This window comes from Pleurodeles waltl, chromosome 9 (genome assembly GCF_031143425.1).
Source record: "Pleurodeles waltl isolate 20211129_DDA chromosome 9, aPleWal1.hap1.20221129, whole genome shotgun sequence".
NCBI lineage: Eukaryota > Metazoa > Chordata > Amphibia > Caudata > Salamandridae > Pleurodeles > Pleurodeles waltl.
The window spans coordinates 1,151,499,751-1,151,524,413 of NC_090448.1; the positions used below are offsets into that span (position 1 = coordinate 1,151,499,751).

General features: G+C 46.1%; 1 protein-coding gene across 9 annotated transcripts in view; it reads right to left on the minus strand.

The window, feature by feature from the left end:
* RYR3 (ryanodine receptor 3) overlaps positions 1-24,663 on the minus strand; it is a 1,450,647-nt gene that overhangs the window by 782,145 nt on the left and 643,839 nt on the right. For all 9 annotated transcript variants that reach the window (XM_069208992.1, XM_069208994.1, XM_069208991.1 and 6 more), the window contains 2 exons: positions 3,874-4,011; positions 1,138-1,411 (listed from right to left, as the gene is read on the minus strand). In XM_069208992.1, the coding sequence (XP_069065093.1) occupies positions 1,138-1,411; positions 3,874-4,011 (412 nt within the window). The remainder of the gene's footprint in view (positions 1-1,137; positions 1,412-3,873; positions 4,012-24,663) is intronic.

Here is a 24,663-nt window from a genome sequence, read left to right on the forward strand (position 1 = left end):
ACAACTTTTTAAGATATTTACTGATGGTCCCAAAAGGTACATCATCTTACATAATCCATTCAGAACTGGGATCCCCTTTTATTACCGATTTGATAAAGATTCAACCCTTACTGTTATGGCACAAAATCTGGACCTCGGAACATACTGAACTAAATAAGGCCATTTTGACCGACTGTATGGAATCTACATACGCAACAAGGGTGCCTTGGCTAAAATACATTATGACTTTTTTTTTAAACATGGGCAATAAAGCTTTTTACACAAATCCAGCTCTTCTGGAAACAATCTCTAGGAAGGACCTGAGCGCTTTGGCATTAAAATATTTAGAAGACTTACGATGGGAGGCTGAATCAAAAAAGCCCACTGTCATTCATAATCAAATAATCCTGTCAACGGAGGCTATCCAGCCTTACCTGATGAACGTGATAAACCCCCGCCATCGTTTTGTGCTCACCAGACTGAGGCTGGATACATTCCATCGACTAGTAACCTTCCCAACCATGAATGATTGGAGCACCACCTTGAAGGCCTGCCCCTGTGACGCAAAGTCACTACAAACCACAATCCATGTGGTTTTATTTTGCAAACTGTATGCCAAGCAAAGAAAGCGCCTAGTAGCCCCTCTCTTAAGGATAATCAACCTCCCTCAGTGTCGTACTGCGTACGCAAGCCTCCAGGTTCTATCATCCATAGAGATGTGTGGAACCTTGGCCAATTTTTTATGCTCCGTACTAAGCACAAGAAAGCACATGGGGGTAGCAATATAACCTGAACTATTTTAGACCTTTTATTATTGTAAACCATTAAGATTTTAGCCTATTTATTGTATTTATTTATTGTATATTGTATATTAAAATGTAAATTATTGTTACTTTTATGACTTGTTGAAAGTCGAATAAAGTCTTTGTTGTTGTTGACTACAAAGTTCTTACGAATATGAACAGAAATCCCCTGTGTTGACAGGTGTTTTCAGCTGTGACTAGTGTCTGCATTAATGATCATTTATTAGTACTGACATTTTTAGATAAGTCTATAAACAAGCAAATAAAAACTTGGGGGAACAAAATAAGCACCAAAGGGATACCAATTCAGCAACAGAAGATAAATTGTCAAAGAGGTGCCAGAAGGATTCCTTACCCTAAACCATGTATCATTAGCACTTCTTCTTCTTTACCCATCCGGACACTTAGGAGAGAGCGAATCTGGCCCAGGGAGCCTAGAAGGTTGATAGAATCCTGGACAGAGGCAGCGCTGATTGAGTAGGTCTTCCTCATGGCCCTCAGCTGCTCCCCAATACCATCGTACTGTCGGCGCAAGAGGCTGTACATGAGTCGAACCAGCTCCGGGTCCTGGAGATGGTCCTCCTGTGCCCAGTGGACCATGGTCTGTGAGATAAGCTCCTTCAGTGTAGCTGTAAGATTGGAAAAGAGGACAACAAAGAGCAATGAGGGTGCACTACAGCAAGACATCAGGACATACTACAAATGAAACCTATCTACAGAATGAGGCCAGATTGAGCTAATACCAGCAGAGGCAATTAGAAATTATTGCGGGCACAGATAGTGACTATTACATAGAAACTGAATTGCTTTCTAGCGCTATCTAGCACATATGTTATGACTACAAAATTCAGTGGTACTTGTTTTATCTATGGCAGGCAGGCTGATTTGACTAGTAGGGTGGAAGAGGATGTGTTCTAAAGTTTAGGATGATCACCTTTGGCACATGATGCTGTTTAATTGACGCATGACTAACTGTGGTATTCTGTTCACATCCCTTCTTCTCCTTATGCCTTAAGTTGTACATATGTATAATGCAAATATGTGCAGTATGCACTATATATTTTATATGCAGTTTGAGTGTATACTCAACCATCGCCTTCTCCATGTCTCTAGAAAAATTGCTCAATTCATAAATAAATATTTGTTTAAGCAAGCTTAGAAAGAAATTGTATAAGACACGTAGGTCCTCTCTCAATATCATCAGGGGGAGCTATTTGACCAAATTCAACTCTCTGCCTCCTAATTTAATCTGTGTCCCTATGCTTTGGCAACAGAACACAGTCAACTGAACATACCTGGGAAGCGTGTTTTGGAGCTAGTTCATAAAATAGATATTGTTCTAATCTCAAGTACAGAAAAGGAACTGGTCCTGCACTCAGGGGTCTCTGGCTTGGAATGCTTTTCTCGATTACCTCATGATTATAAATCGGAAGAAGAGTCAAGAGTTTCACATTATTTAGTGATTTCATGATAGAGCAACTGCAGGTAATTCTTCAATTTATCAATCTAGGAGAATTCCTGGGCCCTGCTTTAGAGTTTGACAAATGGGTTACTCCATCAAAACTTTGGCGAATAGCCTGGCTAACTTATTACAAGTGCTACTTGTAATAAGGCGAATGGGATATAAGTCATGTTTGTGACGTAATAACTCATTTACCAAACTCTAAACCAGGCCCTTGATGTCTATAGTTCTTCAGGATGCTTACTCCCAAACTCTAGTGCCAACTTACAATGAAGGTCCTGCCAGTTGGCTTTGACTTACCCATAGTGTTCATGAAGGTTTTGGCTCTGTTTGCAGTGGTGTGATCCTGCCAATCTACTTCAGTGCATGTTGCACCAGCTTGGACTCTCCTTGGTCTCCAGCTTTGTTTATGGTAGCAACTATAACTACTCCTATGTGCTTGCCCTTGGCAGTGCAGCAGAAATGTTATTTCTATTGCTCAGTAAGGCCTTTTGTGTTGGATCCCCGTGCAGTCTAGAGAAGCGCGTGCTTCTGTCTTCACAATACTTTACAGTATGCAAACAAGCAGTATATGAAAATAAACTTAAAGCCTTTTCAATCACAAGACCATATTTATGTGTTCATTGTCTGGGATCTCAGCTATCTCTGCCTGTGCCCCTAGACAGTGACAGGTGGAACTCTGCGCTTGGCTGCTATAAACAAGCAGCTATTTTTTTCTTCCCAAATGTCCATAGTTATTGTAATTTGAGTCCTCACATTAAGTGTTAAATTAGAGCTGGGCAGAAGCCTGAGAAGGATAGGAAGGGGTCGAGGTGGTGAAGGCTAGTATTAGGATAGCATTTAGCTAACACTCTAATAAGATTCAGATTTTCTTTTAGATATTAGCACAGATCATGGGGGATTAACCTTTGGTATTTAGGGATCACTGATACACTAGAAGTGTCCTAGTGTACAGTCGCTTGATGCCATGATAGAGTAGTCACTTCGGATAGAAAACCTCTTGGATCTACAAGCATGAGATGCTTCCAGCACACTGCGCATCAAACACACAGGGTGAATGATAGGAACAATGAGAAGATTTGCCAAAGAGCTGATTGGTCTGAAGGTGCGGTAGTAGGGAACAGTCAGTCAAAAACCATGGACAGACTATAGGCCTCTTAGAGAAAGGCTGTCCTGTACAATTTACACATTTGCCTCCAGGTCTGCCGGTCTCTGATCAAATAAAAGCACATTACACTGTTGCCATGCTAACTGTATCAAAGCAACATGGCACCAGGTATGCACAGAGAAAGATGTCAGGAATGAACAAAGAGGAACACATTGAGGGCTGCTACTTTATTCTTTAATGCAATTTAAGGATCAAGATTCCATTTTATTGCTTGTTTTAGATGGGAAAATCAACATATTGCTTAAAAACCTATTTTCTTGTTGAAGCTCCATATCACGTTTGTACTCATCTGACAAGTGTAAGATGTGTCATTGAGGGTTACATTTATTACTGTATCAAAACAGGACCTGCATGCTGCTGTTCATATCATAAATGGCATGAGCTATTTCCCCAGTCTTAAAGGGGTCTGCCAAGCCTGGATGCGTAGAGCGAGAAGACTTGTAAGTACTTGTGAGACTTACTCGGGCTCTTTTCTTCCTCCTCAGCAGGGTCTTTCTCTTCAGTCTTGGGTCGGCCCTTGATTTTGTATATCAGTGACCGCAGCCGCCCAGACCATGAGGTATCTTCCTCTTCTTCCTCGTCCTCCTCCAGTGGAATGCCTAAAAGAAGAGCACAATGCCATTAAAGTGAAAACAAAACTGTTCCATCTGGGGCACTGAGTGTAATTCACCCATATTAAAATAGTAAAGAGAGATGAAATTTTGTCCTTGCACCACTCATCTTTGAAATAGGACTGACTAAGGGACATGTATTAAACCTTAAGGCTCACATTAAGAATCAGGCAGAGCTGAGTTACCTCATGGAATTCCCCTCTGCCTGATACCTAGTGGGTTGGTTTTTCCACATCTGGTTTGTCCCTGTGTGGGAAAACCAGACTCACATTTACCCTTCTGTACTTACGTACTGTAAAATCGCATAAGGCTTTGCTGCAACGGCAGCCAAGCCTCACCACCAAATTGTCTTTTGACAGGCGAGAATACAATGCTTCCCCTGCCAGAAGCATACATTTACAATCAGCTCGGAAGGTGGTAAATGTATGTGTTAAACTCCTCAGAACTGAGAATTCTGTGTGATTTTACAACTGGGAAAAAGGTTCAACTGGTGTGTCAAAACTAGGGCCCTGAAAGGGTGTCCCTGTCTCTAGAAATCAGTTTGCAGAGTAGGGAGGATGGGTGGGTGGATGAGGAATCTGCAACTAGAATGTGTTTCTATCAGATAAGGTGTTACCGAAGGTAAGTAACTTGTTCATCTGACAGAGACTTCTAGTTCCAGATTCCTTACCTTAGAACAGATACACAAGCAATACCATCCCCGGAGGAGGGTCTGCAAACTAAGATCATACTAGGAAGTCCTGTCGAACCAAACGGGCAAAGTACGCTTCCCTTCAGCACTGACTGTCCAGGCAGTAGTGTTTGGTGAGCGTGTGCAAGGATGCCCATGTTGCTACCTGACAGATGTCCAGTACTGGAATTCCGCATTCTAACACATTGAATGCAGCTATCGCTCGGCTAGAGTGAGTGTGGAAACCCTCCAGGGATTGCTTTTTGGTAAATGTGGTGCATATTTTAATGCAGAGAATGGCCCATCTAGAGATAGTTCTCTTCTGTACTGCTCAACCTTTCTTCACACCACCACACCCAACAATCAATCAAAAATCAAGGTAGAACGCCAACGTTCTTTTTGGGTCCAGGCGGTGGAGTCTCTCCTCTTCCTTAGAAGGATGTGGGAGTAAGTATAAAGTAGGAAAGGTGATGGTTTGGGCATGAAAGGGCATGATCACTTTTGGCAAAAGGAAGCCCTTGTGCAAAGCACCATTTTGTCAGGATAGATGGAAAGGTAGTGTGGCTTTCGATGACAAGGCCAGCAGCTCGCTCACCTTGCGGGCAGATGTAACTGCCCAAAAAGGAAGGCTGTTTTTAGTATTAGAAGCCCAAGAGGACAATTGTGAAGAGGCTGAAAAGGAGCACACATGAGAAATGTCAGAACCAAATTCAAATCTCATTGAGGCATGATGTGGGGTGATGGATGAAAAATGTGGGTAAGACCCTTAAGGATTCTACTAACAATAGGAGACTTAAACAAAGAGGACTGGTCAGGTAATCTTAGGAATGCAGAGATAGCAGACAAACAACCTTTGAGGGTGTCCAAAGCAGAGCTCTGCTGGGCTAAAGAAAGTATAAACAAGAGGACCTCAAAACAAGGGGGCAGAGAGGGGGTCTATGGACCTGTTTGTGCACCATGCCACAACTGGCAAGATAACATTCCATACTTCAGGGAGAAAGTCAAAAGATGTCAAACTGCTGCTGTTCAATCTCCAGGCAGGAAGGCAGAGACTGGACAGGTTCGGGTTAAGAACCCTCCGCTGCTGTTGCAACAGAAGATCCTCCCGAAGGGGCAGTCTGATCGAAGGATCAATAGCTTGGGATACCATACTGTTTATGCCCAGTCCAGGGACACAAGGATTACTTGGGCTTGGTCGTTTTTGATCTTCTTGAGAACTCTGAGCACAAGTGGTATAGGCAGAAAGGCATACAGGACGCCTGAGCTCCACTCGAGATGAAAATCATGGCCAAGCAAGTGCCATCATGGAAACTCCAACGCGCACAACTGCTGACATTGCACATTCTCGGCGGAGGCAAACAGATCTAACCAAGGCTCTTGTTGCAGTACCACATGGTGGTGGTGTTGTCCATTAACACCTACACTACTTTCCCTTTGAGAGAGGGAAGGAATACTTTCAATGTCAGTCTGATCATCCTGAGCTCCAAAAGACTGATGTAGAATCTGCCGGAGACCAGACACTTCTGATCTCCACCTCTTCCATGTGGCCGCCGCATCCCAGGAGTGACGTATCTGTCACTATGGTCAAATCTGGTTGGGGAAAGAAGAGGGATCTGCCTCTGACCCAATCACAATTTAAGAGCCACCACTGCAGATCTTGCACAGTTCCCTCCAAATCTGGACTGTCTGAGAGATTCCCCTGATGCTGCATCCACTGGAACTTCAGGTCCCACTGCAGAGCTCGCACATGCCATCTGGCATGTGTCACCCGCAGGATGCAAGGGGCCATGAGGCCCAGCAGCTTCAGAGTCATCCTAACCAAAATTCAGGTTAAAGGCTGAAACATTGGTAACATAGACTGAATATCCTGAACTTGCCACTTGGGAGAATAAGCCATGTCAAGAACAGGTCTGATGAAAGGAAGCGTCTGAGAGGGAGTCAGGTGTGACTTCTGCACGTTTATATTGAACCCCACCGAATGCAGGAGGTCCGTCATAGTCTGGAGGTGGGAAAAAACAGTCTGTGGCGTGCTCACCTTTAACAGCAAGTCGTTGAGGTAGGGAAAGACTGAAACCCCTGATAAGCGCAGATGAGCTGTGACCACCGCCATCACCTTGGTGAACACCAAAGGGGCGCTGATAAGGCCAAAGGGGAACACAGTGAATTGAAAAGGCTTGCGGCCTACTGTGAACCACAAGTAACGTTTGAGGGCAGGCAGGACAGGAATATGGAAATAGGCATCCTGCAAGTCCAACGCTGTGATCCAGTCTCCTGGCTCCAGGGCAGATAGAACCTGACCCAGAGTGAGCATTTTTTAACTTCTCCTTCTTGAAGAAGAGATTGAGGACCAAAGGTCTACGATAGGGCAGATGCCCTTGTCCTTTTTGGGCACCAGAAAGTAGCGGGAATAACAACCACAACCCACTTCTGGCACAGGGACACTCTCTATGACTCCCTTGGCCAAGAGAGCCGTAACCTCCTTGCAGAGAAGTACCAGGTAATCCTCAGTCATCCTATCGGAGGATGATGGCATGGATAAAGGGATATTTGCAAAACCCACCTGTCTGAAGCGATGGACTGCCAGCGGGACAGGTGATGGCAAATCCTGCCTCTGACTGGTCCCTGGTGGGGAAGCGTCAGAGTAGGAAGGTTTGGAGGCTGTTGCGGGGGGGCATGGACTGGCTAAAACACTGGCTTCCTGATCCACGAGGTCACTCTATCCCACTTCCCTGGGGACACAGGCTGGGCAGCATGCATGGTGGTTGGGGGGGAATGGACATGGGTAGGTGCCCCTTCCACAGACCCGAAAGGGGCAAAAAGCAGACTGAGGGCGGCAAGGGGCACCTGCAAAGTCCAAGGACCCGGCCTTAGCCCGGAACTCCCTAAAGCATTGAGCACCGAGTCTGCTTTGTCTCCGAAGAGACTGGTGCCATGATAGGGCATGTCCATAAGGGTGGATTGGACAGCCCCAAAAAGCCAGACGTCCTCAACCAGTCGTGGCAGTTTAGGCCACTGTTGATGCAACTGAACTTCCTAATGAGTTCGTTATATACTTTGCTGCATCTCTCCCATCAGCAACAGCTTGGGAGAGAATGTCCCAGTAGACCTGTGGCAGCACCTGCACAACTGTGTCCCATAAAGTATTGGTGTAACAGCTCAAAAGGCATGCTGGGTTTACAGACCACAATGCCAGGCTGGAGAAAGAAAACATATTTTTCCCAAGTTGGTTCAGCGTCTTGGGTTCCTTAACCGTGCGGAAGGGAATGCGCCCAGCGACTTGGAGACTTGGATAACCAAGCACTCAGGGATTGGGTGTTGCGTCAGGAACACTGGATCATTTAGAGTGGGTCTATGGCAGCAGGCGATTGTCCTGTTCACAGGAGCCCCTGTGATGGGTTTGGACCAGCTCCCCTGCAGGACATCAATAAGGGCTTCATTAGAGGGCAAATGGGGTCCAGAAGAGAAATCCCAGGCTGGAGCATTTCTGTCAGGAGGTTACTCCTGACTGCCACCAAGGCAGTTTGAGGCCCAGCACCTTGGACGCTCTACGCACCACCATAGAGTAGGGCGCTCACTCCTTCATAGCCACAGGAGGGGAAGAAAGCATGCCATTGTCAGGGAAGGGTACCTCTGCCGAGAGCTCTCAAGCAGAGTCCGACTGCCCAAATATGAGGCACATGGCCTCATAAAACCCTCAGAATTGGGCAGGGGTCACTCTGGCTACCAGAAACTCAGGGAGGTGCAGAGCTGACCTAGGCACAGACTCTGAGGACAGAGGCCTGGAACGACAACGCTCCTTTCCCCTCGTCTCGTCAGCCGACGTATGGGGTGAAGTCAAAGAAGGCTTGTTCTTCTTTCACGATTTCTTGTGCGACCGTCCCGAGGACGTGGAGTGGGACATTGATGAATGGGGTTCCATGATCGTTCTAGGCTGTGATGTGCAGTCAAGCGCCAGGTCATCATGAGCTTTAGGGACTGCTCCCTTAAAGTTTTTGGATTCATGGCCTGGCACTCGGAGCACGACTTTGGGTCGTGGTAGCACTCCAGGCACCACAAGCACACGAGGTGCGGATCCGTCACGGACATCACCCGATGACAGGATCTGCAGGTCTTGAATCTCAACACACCAGGAGTGTAGACACTCAAATATCTTTGAAAAAAAGTCAAATAAGACCAGTCAAAAAGTGAGGTAGCTTTTCTTCAGATCAGTGCTGGCTGCAGCACAAAGAAAAGAACTGACATCAGCACCCCAGGGAGGTACCTATGTATGCCCATCGACATCAAAACCGGTGCGCACAATGATGGATGTAGAGCCGACCTACACCACCTGGTGCGTGCAGGGGTTCTACTTGAGAAAAGTCACCAGTTCAAACTGAAAGTGTAATGTAAGGAATCTGCAACTAGAACTCTCCATCAGATACATACTTTCATGTGTTATTTTGTTCTGCCTGATTATTTATTGTTAGTTTTTTTAACAATCAGTTTTTCGGGTAAAACTAGCTAGGAAATGTTAATGAGATTTTGGCTGCAGTAGCAGTCAACTCTCATTCCTGTGTTTTCCCAAATAGAAAAATGTTTCCCCTTCCCTCTCCTACTCCTCCCACTCCCCTCATCCCCACCTTAGAAAGCATGCAGCCTACATTTTCCATCTGCTCAATATAGGTGATAAACAGATGGATTAAATTCCATAGAATTGGGAATTCTGTATGGTTTTACAGCTAGAAAAAAACATCTCTACACAGTAATTCACCATTCCATGATTTTAACTCATAAATGCACAACAGTGGGCATATTTGCCACATGTCTGTAAACCTGTATGCAAATTTACCATGTGGGAAATCTGCCTTAGGACTATGCAACTTTGTTGCAGCCAAGACTCATGATTTTCTTCCAGCTGGTTTTACCAAGACAAAAACTTGTTTAGTGTTTCCAAGGTGTGTGGAAACCCAACAAAAAATAATCCGGTGGAGTGAAATAAATGCATGAAAGCATGCTTTAATTTAATTCTATTTGATTTGTAATAGGGCTGAAACTCAGGGAAGCCCCAAGGGCAAAACCATATCCACTGCATGTTTCAAACATGGGGCATATGTGAAATATATTCAGTAGTAGACCGCATAATATTAATTGCAATTCAGAGGTCTATGGTAGGGTAGACACAATGCCTATTACAAGTTCATTTAAGCACTATACAAGGGTGGAGGGAATATAGACTGGGTGCAAAACAGCATTTGCGGACATACCAGGTGACAGTGTGCCACCATGGCAAATGAGCAACCTGAGGCTGAGGGGCAATGCTGAGTCTCCCGGAGGGAGAAGTGATTGGGGGGGCTCCCTCAGCGGATTACTGAGGACAGAACTGATTGAAGGGTTGAACTGTTGGCTCCTTCCTGCGCGGGGAGTGTAGGACTGTGTACCGGGCCCCCGCTCACTCCTAGTGGAACCAGGTAAACAGCCAACACCATTGCACCCCCTATCTCCAGTTAATGGTAGAAATTATCAATGAGTGAATCTGCGGTGGGGAGGGCACCGAGGGGGCAGCCATTGCCTAAGGCGCTGCTGAAGGGTCCCTCTAGCCACCACACGAACAACAAAAGAGACTGGGAAAATGACTGGGCCTTCACCTAACTGGTCATAAATGGTAACTGAACTGGACCCAGTGACATGACCACGGAGCGAGGGGCTGCCGAGAGGCAGGAGTAAGCATGGCTAAATCCGCAAGGAAGAAAGACACTGTCCCCCTGCTCAACGAGGAACCTGGAGCGGATGGAACAGTGCAGCAAGGCCCGACGCTGCGGGATGTCATCCAAGCTATAACAGCAAGGAGAAAGGCCTTGGAGACCAAAATAGATAAGCTGGGGGCGAATCTAAGCTTGCTGAGAGATGATCATTGTAGATTGACAGAACGCTGTCTCTCCACAGAAAGAGAGGTGGCGGGGCTGCCCCTGGCAGTTGCAGAACTTACATCCCGCCTGACAGCCATGGAAACTAAAGACCACAGAAATGTGGGCTGAAGAGGCAGAGAACAGGTCCCGCCACAATAATATCTGCTTAGTAGGGTTATCAGAGCGAATAGAGGGGAACAATATGCTCACATTTCTAGAAACCTTTGAGGCCGAGTTCCCTCAGGAGTGCTTATCGCCGTTCTTCGCCCTTGAACGCGCACATAGGGTGCTGAGTAGGCCACCCCTGTCGGGAACCCCACCACGATCAGTGGTGGCAAAAGAAAATGAGTTACTTACCTGTAACTTTAGTTCTCCAGTATTGGAATCTTTAATAGATTCACAGGCTTGAATCATTCCCTGTCATCGAGATGGGAGCCCCCGGTACCTTTAATCACGTAGTATTAACCTAGCTTTAAACCTAAAGGCCTTAGGCCTCTCAGTTTAGCACTCTATCAGAATCATTTTAAGAAAAAGGACCAAACTTCAGGGCTCACCAATCAGGCGACACCACCCTCTAGACCCTTCCTGCAAGAAGCTCCAGTTTCTCAGATTTTCTACCACACGTTGTGCTAGGGAGTTTCCTCAGAGCTCTGCTCTGCTCTTCTCATCCTTTGGAATAACTTTAAGGTTATATTCTTCAAAATTAATTTTGACTGATTGCTGATAAGGCCTACACCATGTCTGACAAGGAAAAGAAGGGTTTGTTCAGAACCTGCAAAACTTGTGGGAAAAAAAGATTACACTCTGAAGACCCTCATCTGAAATGCATATACCTCCTTTACTCAGACCACTCTGCCAAAGACTGCAAGGTATGTCACACCTTCTCTTCTAAAACCCTGAAGGATAGAGAGGGTAGATTATTGATATGGCTGCAAAAACTTAAATCTAGAGACAACCCAGTCTCTGATCCGGACTGATGTTTCTTCCACCTCCAGAAAACCATCTAAAAGACCTTGATCCCCTCACTCAAGGTCTTCCTCAGAGCAGCCGAGAGAGGCCAACAGAAAGACCACCTTCGGGTCTTACAAAAGCCCCAGCCCTCCATCACCTCACAAATTCTCCAAAAAATGGGAAAGAGGGCATGTAAGCAGTTCTGAACGGTCTAAAAAATCGTCATCTGTGCCTCCTCCTAAGTCAGCTCAAACATTTAAAAGGCCTTCCTCTGCTCCTACAGTTGACAGACCACTTGCCAAAACGAGACTGAGATTATATACTAGACCAGGGCCGGCAGAAAGAGGAGCTAACAGTGGACAACATCAGAGTGCACATATACCCTGACTATTCCCGTAAAGTACAAAAATGACGAGCTACTCTCACTGAAGCCAAAAGACGGGTCCGCCAGATGGGGATGACTTATAGCATGCAATGTCCAGCAGGGCTCAGAGTGGTGATGACTGAGGGAGCCCTATTTTTCTCTACCCCACAGGATGTTTGGCACTGGATAGACAACCATCCACAACCTGGGCCCAGCTGGAGGAGTGGGGAGCGACCTCTGGAGAGAACTAAGCGAAGAAGAAGGACCTACCCACGGGGGGTGGGCACAGACCAGTGACCAGTGGCGCGGAAGGCTCTGACACAGACGCGGCCTCCAGTAGGTCGAATACTTCCACCATGATACTACCTCAAGTTATCCCTGGAACTGCAGATGACATCGTATAAAGTCTGAATAAGGGATGCTTGCCACCCGACACCAATTGAGAGATATGGCAGGCATGGACTGACCCTCTCTGCAAGAGGGCAGAGTTTGCTGCGATCACAGTACCAAGACTGAATTGATACTTGCTTAAACTGTATAATCCTGTTTGGGGCCCTGGCCAGGGGGCTTGCACTGCAAGAACTGGCCTGTGTTTTCCCCCTGTTATTCATGTGGACTCACCCACATTGTTTGGTTGACGATGAACCAGTTTGGGCAGTGGGTTACGCCCAATTTGTCCTGGGGAGGGTACGGGAGGGAAGTTGGAACGTTGGAAGGTTACATGTTTGGGGTCACAGTGATTGCATAACTACACTAACCAGATTTATGTCTTTGGGGGATACCAGGGAGCATGTGCTGGGATTGGAGGCAACCAAGAAGAGTATTTGAATAACCTGAGGTTGTTGTGGCTTCGCAAGCAAATTACAAAGTAATGTCCTGGAATGTCAGAGGTATGCATACCATTTCTAAAAGGTACAAGGTCTTTTCATACCTCAACAGAAAAGGTATACACATAGCACTATTGCAGGTGACGCATCTGTCGGCCCAAGAGAGTACGGCACTGCAGCACAGGTGGCGAGGGCAAGCATACTATACTAGCTTTTCTGCTTTGCCAGAGGGGTACTCATATGGGTAAGAGCAGGGGTGTCTTTCCAGTGTACGAAGCAGGTAGTGGACCCAGAGGGAAGGTACGTAGCAGTAAGTGGGAGACTGGAGGGCAGAGATTTGACAATAATTAGCATTTATGCTCCAAATGTGGATCAGGATCCATTCCTAGGCAGAATATCAGGGCACCTGACAAACTTCCTGACACACACTATACTGATAGGGGGGGACGTAGAGGCAGATAGGTCACACCCTCCATTGAGAGATGAACCTGTGAGAAAGCTGGCACAGGTGTTCTCAGACTGGCAGGGACAATGGTGACTAGTAGACAAGTGGAGGGTAACTCATCGACAGGACAGGGATTATTCCTACTTCTCTAGCCTATACAATTTACATGTGCGGCTTGATACTATCCTATGCTCCCCTAATGTGCATAGCATGGTGACGAATGCAGAATACCTAGCCCGTACGATCTCAGACCATAATCCCATAATGCTGAGTTGCAACTGGCACCAGCCCAGGCCTCAGATACCCCCCTGGAAGCTCAAACCGGAAATGCTTGAGGATCAAATGGCCAGGGAGGCACTTAAACAAGGTATAAAAGACTATTTCAAAGAGATTGAAGGGACGGCATCAAGCTCACTGATGGAGTGGGAGGCATTTAAGATCACTCTCAGAGGGCAATCCTTAGCAGGGGATGGGAACAAGGAAAACCTTTGGTAGGAGAAATACGGGTGGCAGAGGAAGAATTGCATCAGCTTGAGCTACGGAGGCCTGAGAACCCTGATATACAGCAGCCCTTGCTAGATAAGAAAGAAGGTGGGGGTCACCAAGGTAGAGAGGCTCAGATATTTTGACTATAAGAGGTATATGGCACGTATGCAGAGTGATAAATCGGGCTCCTTACTGGCCTGGTTGGCCAACTCAGTGAAGAATGGGACCTCAATGCTGGAATTAGAAACAAAGGAAGGGGACCGGGAATTTAGGCAGCAGGAGATAAATGATTGTTTCCTTAGATACTACACTCAGTTATACCGAAGCACAAGTGATGGGGTGGAAGAGACAGGAGGGGCATATCTGGACACAGCAGGCCTAGTGCAGCTGGCACCCGCAGAGGCTGAGGAACTGGGGGCGGATATTAAACAGCAGGCGATAAAAGCAGCCATAAAGGGCATGTCAGGGGGAAAAAACACCAGGGACAGACGGATTTACAGCGGAATTGTGCAAGACATATGTAGGCTAGTTAGCACCCAGACTGGAAAAACTCTACAATTAAGCCAGAATATCAGGCCAACTACCTGACACAACCTGTGAAGCATTAATAGTCCCTCTCTTGAAACCTAGCAAACCTTCCTGGGATTATAAGGCCTTTCGGCCACTGTTGATGTTAAATGTCGATTACAAAATCCTTAGTAAAATATTAGCCATAGGATTACTCTCCCATATGCCGCGGTTGGTACACCCAGATCAGGATGGATTCATTCCTGGGCATAGCACATGAAAGGAAATGCCTTCCTTGGCATGGTTACCCTGTAACATTTTGCCTTTTGTTGATGCCAGTTATGATTGAAAGTGTGCTGGGACCCTGCTAACCAGGCCCCAGCACCAGTGTTCTTTCCCTAAGCTCTACCTTTGTTCCCACAATTGGCACAACCTTGGCACACATATAAGTCCCTAGTAAATGGTACCTCTGGTACCAAGGGCCCTATGGCCAGGGAAGGTCTCTAAGGGCTGCAGCATGTATTATGCCACCCTGGGGACCCCTCACTCAGCACATGCACACTGCCTCACAGTTTGTGTGTGCTGGTGGGGAGAAAATGACTAAGTCGATATGGCACTCCCCTCAGAGTGCCATGCCCTTAACCCACTGCCTGTGGCATAGGTAAGTCACCCCTCCAGAAGGCCTTACAGCCCTAAGGCAGGGTGCACAATACCATAGATGAGGGCATAGTTGCATGAGCACGATGCCCCTACAGTGTCTAAGCAAAACCTTAGACATTTTAAGTGCAGGGTAACCATAAAGAGTATATGGCCTGGGAGTCTCAATTACAAACTCCACAGTTCCATAATGGATACACTGAAATCTGGGAAGTTTGGTATCAAACTTCTCAGCACATTAAATGCACACTGATGCCAGTGTGGAATTTATTGTAAAATACACCCAGAGGGCTTCTTAGAGATACCCCCTGAATACCAGTCCGACTCCTAGTGCTAGGCTGACCAGTTTCTGCCAGTCTGCCACAACCAGACGAGTTTCTGGCCACATGGGGTAAGTGCCTTAGTTACTCTGTGGCCAGGAACAAAGCCTGGACTTGGCGGAGGTGCTTCTCACCTCCCCCTGCAGGAACTGTAACACCTGGCCGTGAGTGGAGATGCCCGCCCCTCCGGACACAGCCCCCACTTTTGGCGGCAAGTCCAGAGGAGATAATGAGAAAAACAAGGAGGAGTCACCTACCAGTCAGGACAGCCCCTAAGGTGCCCTGAGTTGAGGTGACCCCTGCCTTTAGAAATCCTCCATCTTGAGTTTGGAGGATTCCCGGAATAGGGATGTGCCCTCCTCCCCTCAGGGAGGAGGAACAAAGAGGGTGTAGCCGCCCTCAAGGACAGTAGCCATTGGCTACTGCCCCCAGACCTAAACACCACCCTAAATTTAGTATTTAGAAACAACCCTGAACCCAGGAAATCAGTTTCCTGCAACCTGAAGAAAGAAGAAGGACTGCTGACCAACTGACATGGTCCTAGCCCTACCGACCTGTCTCCAGACTCAAAGAAACTGCACAGCGACGCATCCAGTGGGACCAGCAACCTCTGAGGACTCAGAGGACTGCCCTGAACCTAAAGGACCAAGAAACTCCTGAGAACAGCAGCACTGTTCAGAAACTGCAACAACTTTGCAACTTTAAAGCAACTTTTAAAGAGACTCCACTTCCCGCCAGAAGCATGACTCTTCACATTCTGCACCCGACGCCCTCGGCTCGAGTTTCGGGAAACCAACACTGCAGAGAGGACTCCCAGGCGACTCCAACGGTGTGGACACCCTGAGACAACTCCTCTGCACCCCACAGCAACGCCTGCAGAGGATCCAGGGGCTCCCCCTGACCGCGACTGCCTGGTAACAAAGGAACCCGACGCCTGGACCAAGCACTGCACCCACAGCCCCCAGGACAAAGAGGAACCATCTGCCAGTGTAGAAGTGACCAGCAGGTGGCCCTCATCCTAGCCCAGTTGGTGGCTGGCCCGAGAAGCCCCACTGTGCAGTGCCTGCATCGCCTAAGTGACCCCCAGGTCCCTCCATTGCTTTCTATAGCAAACCTGACGCCTACTTTGCCTACTGCACCCACCCGCCCCTGTGCCACTGAGGGTGTGTTTTGTGGGCTTGTGTGTCCCCCCCCCAGTGTTCTACAAATCCCCCCTTGGTCTGCTCCCCAAGGACACAGGTACTTACCTGTAAGCAGACTAGGACCGGAACAGCCCTGTTCTTCATAGGCACCTATGTGTTTTGAGCCCTCCTTTGACCTCTGATCCTGACCGTCCCTGTAGTGCTGTGGCTTTGGAGTTACCTTGAACCCCCAACGGTGGGCTGCCTATGCCCAGGAGACTGACTGTGTAAGTGCTTTACTTACCTGAGAAACCTAACCAAACTTACCTCCCCCAGGAACTGTTGATTTTTGCAGTGTCCACTTTTAAAATAGCTTATTGTCATTTTAACCAATACTGTGTGTACTACTGTTTTAAATCTAAGCTCTATACTTACCTGTGTGAAGTACCTTGCATTTCATGTACTTACCTCAAATCTTGAATCTTGTGGTTCTAAAATAAATTAAGAAATATATTTTTCTATATAAAAACTATTGGCCTGGAGTTAAGTCTTTGAGTGTGTGTTCCTCATTAATTGCCTGTGTGTGTACAACAAATGCTTAACACTACCCTCTGATAAGCCTACTGCTCGACCACACTACCACAAAATAGAGCATTGGTATTATCTAATTTTTCCACTATCAACCTCTAAGGGGAACCCTTGGACTCTGTGCACACTATCTCTCACTTTGAGATAGTATATACAGAGCCTACTTCCTACAGCACGTCTCTCAACATAAGACGTCTACTCTCCATACTAGACCGGAAGGCCCTGGACTGTGATGGGGCAGTGATTATGGCTGTGGACATAGAAAAGACGCTTGACAGCCTGGAGTGGGACTTCCTGTATGCAGTGATGGCACAAATGGGGTTGGGAGGGGGCTTCATAGCCTGGACTAAGCTGCTACAAGGACTGAAAGTAAGGAGGCAGTGGCATAGAATAGCATTATATGCTGACAACATGTTGCTATTTGTACAGAATGCCAAGAGGAACTAGCCGGGGCGAAGAGCATGCTGGAAGACTTCGGGCAATTGTCTGGCCTTAAGGTGAATTGGCAGAAGTCCTGGGTGTACCCAGTGGTCGTAGGATTGCCACCACGAGAGGACCTAGCCTCACTGCAGCGGGTCCTCAATGTGTGTCTTACTTGGGAGTCAGGATCTACCATTAGCGAGCAGACTTATTGGTTGGCAATGTGAGAAATGCCCTGTGGGCCCTGAAAACGACTATAGTATTCTGGTCAACCCTCCCGCTATCAGTCATAGGTAGAATAGCACTACTGAAGATGGTTGCCCTTCCTCACCTCTTGTATTATTTTGGAGCACTACCCCTGTGGATACCACGGGCGACTTTAAAAGAACTAGACTCCATCATTCATATGGGTATCTTCCCGCAGACGAGTCGCATTAACTACACTGCAACGCCACGTGGTGGAGGGAGGGCTACCGTGCCAGACTTTGAAACATATTATTTAGCGGCCCAAGTGCAGTGGTTTCCCCAATAGTTGGTGGGAAGACAATGGCCAGAGAGAAGGGAGAACCCGGCTATACCGGAGTTGCCAGGTCTGATACGAATGTTATTGGGTGTCAAACGCACTAATGCGACGGACCCTGAGGAATTCAAGGTGATCATGAGGTGCTGGAGGAGATGCCCACAGTGAGCCCGGGTGAAAGTGCCCTTCTTGCCTACCCTACCAATCACTATGTTTTCAGCACTTCCTCATGGGGGAGCTTGGAGAGGCCTGGCAGTGTGGGGAGAAGTTGGGGTTTCTACTATAAGGGCCTCTACAGAGACAGGGAGTTGTTGTCCTTTGACGTTCTTAGGGCGGACTGTGATATCCCAAGGGGACACTTCATCTTATACAAAGCAGCTACTATCGGGATACGCCACCACTGGAGGAAAGGTATGGTTGAGCCACAAGTGATGGGTAGCTGCGAGTATTTGGCTCGCGTTTAAGGCACTGTTAGAATGATTTCTAATTTGTATAAGGCTGTAACCGAGGATAGCCGCCAACCACTTGAACAGTTGAAGGCTAAGTGGGAGGAAGATCTGAGTACCCAGATTTCAGAGGCAGCCCCCTGTTTCCCCTCCCCCAGCACCTTCAGACCCTCACGGGTGAGTAGCGCGCTCTACAATTCTTTTTTGATTGATTCATTGATTGAGCCTGGGGCACCATCCTTGACAGAATGCCCAAAGTTTCATGAAATACCCGATTTAAGTTGATTAATTTCTACATGCTACAGAGAGCATACTTGACTCCAGAGCCTATACAACGCTACTTTAGAGTGGAGGAGACAGGCTGCCCTAGATATGGGGAGAACAGGGCAGGGCTGCTACACATGTTGTGGAGCTGCCCACAAGTGCACAATACTGGAGGGGGGTCACGGAGCAATTATTCACGTTGTTAGATAAGACTATCCCCTGCACACCGGGGCATTGTCTGCTAAGTTGGTACTCTCATACCTCGAAAAACAGAGTGACCAGTAGGTTTCAGGATTTAGATTTCCAATGGCAAAGCGTGAAATAATGCGTAATTGGAAAACAGCAGGGGGGGCCAGGCTGCCACGTTGGCGCACTGAACAAGAAAAAAAAGGGCATCAGCAGAGGGCACATTATTACTTAGGGAGGCCAATATGGGGATCAGGGCCTGGAGAATGCCCAAGCATGGGAGGCCATAGTCGATGACTTTCGGGCAGCACTTGCGGGAGGGACTGATTCAGACTGAGAATATGATGGGCCTACAAGGCCCCATACTGCTACGAGGTGGCCGCTGAGAGAAATGCGTATGTGCCCCTGTACCTGACTGCCTGCTAGTGGAGCAATCGGGAAGGTGGCTTAAATATAGTACGCACGATGTGGCCCGTAACCCATTAAGATGAGCACAATCAATGCAATAGAGAGGGGATGAACGGGGTAGTTGCGGGTTTATTGTTGCTGTTTGTTGCTGAAGGTTGGATGTGAGCATCGCCAGTGGAAGACGCATTGACTTGATTGTGTACAAGAAAGCTATGTGCATGGCACTGTTGACTCATTTTGTGAGCGAAACAAATGCTGTAGTAATGATCTCAAGTGAGCCTTCTGTGTTGTTGACAACCAATATAACATGCTAAAAGAATTGTTTTGTGTAACACCTGACTGTGATTGATGACAACAGGAGTGGAAAGTATGAGGAAATAAATGCATTGTGAAAGACACTTCGATTTTAATTGTATTTTAATGTATTACTTTTTTACTGTACTTTTATGGTCTATTTATTTAGATCAAAAAAAGTTAATTCAGATTCTGTATGAGGAAAGAAAAAGTTACTTAGCTTAAGGGATAATCTTTCTGGTGGATACTGGATTCCTCATCTTTTAAATATCGCAGGCGATAGATTGAATCTAGAAACTTTTCATAGCACCCATATGCTATTAAGTGGATCTGGATCTGCGTGAGTTAACAGAGTAAGTATGCATATCTGCAAGTATGTAGAGTAATTACTGTATTATATACTATGGGTGAAAACTGCTTCAAAGTACAGTTTTGCCAGAGTTATGTCTAGGGACGAGTGTAACACACCAATATTATAGTAAACCAGGAGCCTAAATGTAGATCTGACATATCTAGACTTCTTATTGCACTTCAAGATTTGTCAATTTTGTCATACTCAGTTCCTAATTAGATTCAGCCTTTAAACCACTGCGCAGGGACAAATTAATTACTCTGCCATATGGAGGATCGAATTCCACCTCACATAATAGGGCCAGTTTGCCAATAATTATGTCTGCTCCCGGAAGAAAAAAGGGCGAGAAATAGAACATGCATGTGCTATTTTCACATCTCACCTGGGAAGAATCAATTCCTCGCAAACAAAGGTGGGTAGCCAGACCTCTGAAGCCAGTCACAGGATGGTTGCTCTTTAATGATTTGAAGGGAAGGGACCAGGCAGCTCAGTCAGTTAGGGTTAGAGCTTAGGCTCTCTGAGAATGCAACAGACCACTTGGTGGCACCATTGTGGAAATTCCCAAAATGCAGTGAAGGAGGGCTGGGGCAGGGGTGGAGTGATGACTGGCCCTAAGATTGGGTAGAGATGCTTAGCTTCTAGACAATTGTCCAATCCCACTAAAACACACCTGCACAAGGGAGAAACATTTGAGAACAGCCTGGACCTAGGAGAAGATATGTCAGAGGAATGCCCAGATGGAGAAGGAAGAAACACCTGACCCACTGCAAAGATGGACTTGAAGACATCTCTTTTCAGTTGGCACCCAGGAAGCAGGACTTGTTTCTCCAAGGCAAGTGGTGCTGCACCATCTGGGGGACAGTGGAGGGCCTGACCTACTGTGGGTGCTTGATTGGTTCCCCTGGATTTTCTGTGGACCAGACCAGAAGGAGTCTAACCTCAGAAGCAGGGAGTGCTAGAATTCCACTGACCCAGGTGCTCTGCAAGTGACCAAAGACGACCATGGGACCTGGTTGGTGCAAGCAGATCCGAGACTTTGCCTTGGGGTCCTGATGCTTCTGTTTAGGAAGACCCTGCGCCCAGAAAAGGCACCCAGACACGAGACCGTCCTCTATGAGAAGGGAGAGAAGCAAAAATCTGTCTGACTATGAACTGCAAAATTTAGAGGCCAGGAGGCCTGAGGACACCACTCCTGGCTTGAGTGCAGCACCAGTAGGAAAACAGTTTTCCCTGTGCATTGAAACATTACAAGTATTATTATCATTGTAAGAGGGTACCATCCTTAATTATTTTAAAGGCACTGTATTGGTTTATTATGACATATTTCTGGCGTTATTAATGTGGTGACACCCTGACATTGCCAGTAGGAATTGCTGTTTGATAGCTACACCACATATTATTGTGTCTTGTATATGTGGGGCATTCTATGGTTCCTGGCTCACTTGCGGGTGAACTGTTAGGAGGGTGTCACCATAGGTCTTTTCATCTGCCACCTGTGTATATTTATTGGGTGTTCTTAGTTGGGTGCCTGTGCACTGGAGTCCAAGCCCACACCACCTCCCCTGAACTGCTCTGCATCACTACCCTGAATGAGTCAAGTGCTATAACTTGGTTGACAGTACACGGAAAGTTGCCGACTTATTACATGCGAAGGATCCACATCCTTTGCAACTAATAACCCACTTTCTTACAGTGGCTTTGAACATAAACTTGATTTGTGCATCAAGAGGATTTGAATGCTCTTGCTGACATTGTACCAAATATTCTTTTTTGCACCTCAATGTGATGTCAACCAAATGTGAGGTCAGACTAATTCATTTACTGAGTTGCAGTTGTCCCTTATTGAATCTGCTTCTCAAAATTAAGGGACTGCACAATTTTGTGTGATCTTATTTAAGCCACCAACCCTAAACCAAAGCTAGCTTAATATCAGATCCTATTCCAGGAAACATGTAACAATACATCAGCAAGCCTATTCCAGTCATGCCTATCCAAAACTAAAATCAAATACCACAAATACACAGCCATAATGCCCAAATCAGGGACATTAATTAATGATTCAGATACTAAGGCAGACACTCTAGTGGGTCAGGCTTCATTAAGAAATTTATATAACTAAGGCAAGATGAGGATTCCTCTGGAAGAGAACTAGAATTACACGTAAGTAACTTATCCTTCTCTTCCAGGGGGATCCTCATCAATAGTCATAAGCACTGAATAGAGTAGCAAGCCCATCCCACACCCCTGAAGACGGAGCAAGATCAACCTTCAGCAGTTAACATGTTTATTTAAACAAATTTCTTAATGAGGCCTGTCCTATTTAGGTACCTGCCTTATTGTCTGAATCTAGACAGTAATGTCTTGTGAAAAGTATGCACCGATCTCCAAGTAACTGCTTTGCAAATTTCTGAGATGGGAACATTATTTAACAGAGCTGCCGTTGGTGCTTTTCCCCTTGTAGTGTGTGCTTTGGGCCTGGCAGGTAATTGTTTATAGGCTAGAAAATAAGTAAATACAATACAAGAAACTATCAGTATCAGTACTGAAATTGTTTGTTTAGAGGAGGCGATTCCTGTCCTCATAGAGCCGTAGTTAACATACAGATGATCAGACTGTCAAATGTCTTTACTCTTGTCCAGATAAAACTTCAGCACTCTTCAAGTCTAAAGAGTGTAAAGCTCTTTACGCTGTTGAGGTCAGGTAAGGAAATAAAACGTAGGCAGTGAGATTGTCTAATTAATGTGAAAATCAGATACCACGTTAGGGAGAAAACTGGGATGAGTTCTCATCACTATCCTGATGGCATGGAATAATGTGTAAGGTTCTTTGGCACAGACAGACTGAATTTCGCTAACCCTGCATGCTGAAGTGATAGCAACAAGGAAGGCAGTCTTCCATGTAAGGTGTTGCAAGGAAGCCTTGTGTATAGGTTCAAAAGGTGGACCCATGACATTTTACAGTACCACATTCAATTCCCCACAGTGGAGAGGGGGAGCGTCCGGGGGAGCACCCTCATCAAACCTTCTAAGAAATCTTTAAGAGGCATTTGGAAGAATGATCTTTGAGAAGGCGATTTTCTGTAACTAGTAATGGCTGCAAGGTGTACCTTAATAGAAGAAATCTGCAAACCTGAGTGTGTTCGATGGAGGAGATGAGTTAAAATGACATCCTCCTGGCCCAGAATTGGTTGATAATTATTCTGAACACACCACATGTAGAATATTTTCCATTTAATGAAGTAAGAACCTCTAGTGGCCGGTCTTTTTGACTCCTTGAGAATGTTCATACATTCCGAGGCAGACCTAGGTGACCATATTGCAGGAATTCAGGAGCCATGCTGTCAAGCTCAGTGAGGGAAGGTTGGGGTGGAGCTTATAGAAATGTCCTTGACCAGTCTATTAAAAGATCATTGCCCTTTGTCCCTGGTTGGTAGAAACTGGATGCGAAGTTCAGGTATTTTTCTGTTGCCTTTGTCCGCAAAGAGGTCAATTTGAGGCTGTACCCATTCCTGAAATATAATCTTGGACAATTACTTCGTTTAGAATCCAGTCATGTGCCTCTGTGAAACTACAACTTAAGGAATCTGTCTGGGTGTTTGAGTCGCCTAGAAGATGAATGGTGGTGATTGACAGACCTCTGGCCAGTAGCCAATCTCAGATGGCTTGTGCTTCCAGAGATAGTGCACAAGAGTGCACTGCAACACTTTGTACTGGTAGTGCTTGGATGCCACCCTGAAGCGGAGCAGCTTTTTGTCAATTGGAATGTGGAAATATGCATCCTGAAGATCTATGGAGCACATCCAGTCCCCCTGAAGTAATTGTGGGTAAATTTGATGAAGAGCCAGCATCCTGAATATTTCTTTGAGGAAGTACTTGTTTAGGAGTCGAAAGTCTAGGATTGGCATGTACTCTGGAGTTGGACCTTTTTTCTGAACCAGAAAGTAGTGCGAATATATCCCTCTCCCCCGTAGAGGAAGTGGAACTTGTTCGACTGATTCTTTTTGGAGCAGCGTGTTTACTTCCTTTTGCAACAGGATCTGAAGATGAGGAGAAGTTATTTTTGGGAAGACAGCAGGAGGTGGGTATTTGAACCTGATAGAGTATCCATTTTGAACAATATAACAATGTTCAACAGCCATTTTTTGCTTGTGTTTTTGCACTCGTTTAGATGTTTCATAATGCTTCCCCCCACCAAAGCGGGATACTGGAACGGGGAAGCAACAGCTCATTGTTTTGGTTGGGCTTCAGCAGAGGAGGTTGATTGACGAGAAGAAAACAAGTTACTTACCTGTAACTACAGTTATCCAGTATTGGTATCTTTCATAAATTCACATGCTTGAATCATCCCCGTCGTCGAAGTGGGAGTCCCACGGTACATAAAATAGCAATAAAGAATAAATAATTTTTTTTTGCCATAGGCTATAATGGAGTCAGAGCTTGCTCATATAGCCTATCCATGTCCTTTTGTGAAAGGACCCAAACCTGCCTGCTGTCCAATCAGGCACCAGCACCCTCTAGAACCTTCTCCAGAGAAGCTCCCTTCCTCAGATTTTCCAGCACGAGAGTGAAAAATTAAAAACCTGAGAGGAATGCGAGCATCAAAGGGGAGGAGGGTGGGTCGCATGTGAATTTATGAAAGATACCAATACTGGATAACTGTAGTTACAGGTAAGTAACTTGTTTTCTTATCCAGTATTGGATCTTTCATAAATTCACATGCTTGAATCTGAATAGACAGCAGTATGGTTGATAAACATTGTATCCAGCGTGGGTGGAGGGTGCGAGCATGAAGACCCTCTATCTAAATTATAGTTAATAATAATCATAATAATAATAATAATATTTATAGAAAACTCATACATTTCTGAGCGTGAGTTACGAAGGAATACAGATACTCTAAGTACGTGCATATATACATATATATATATAT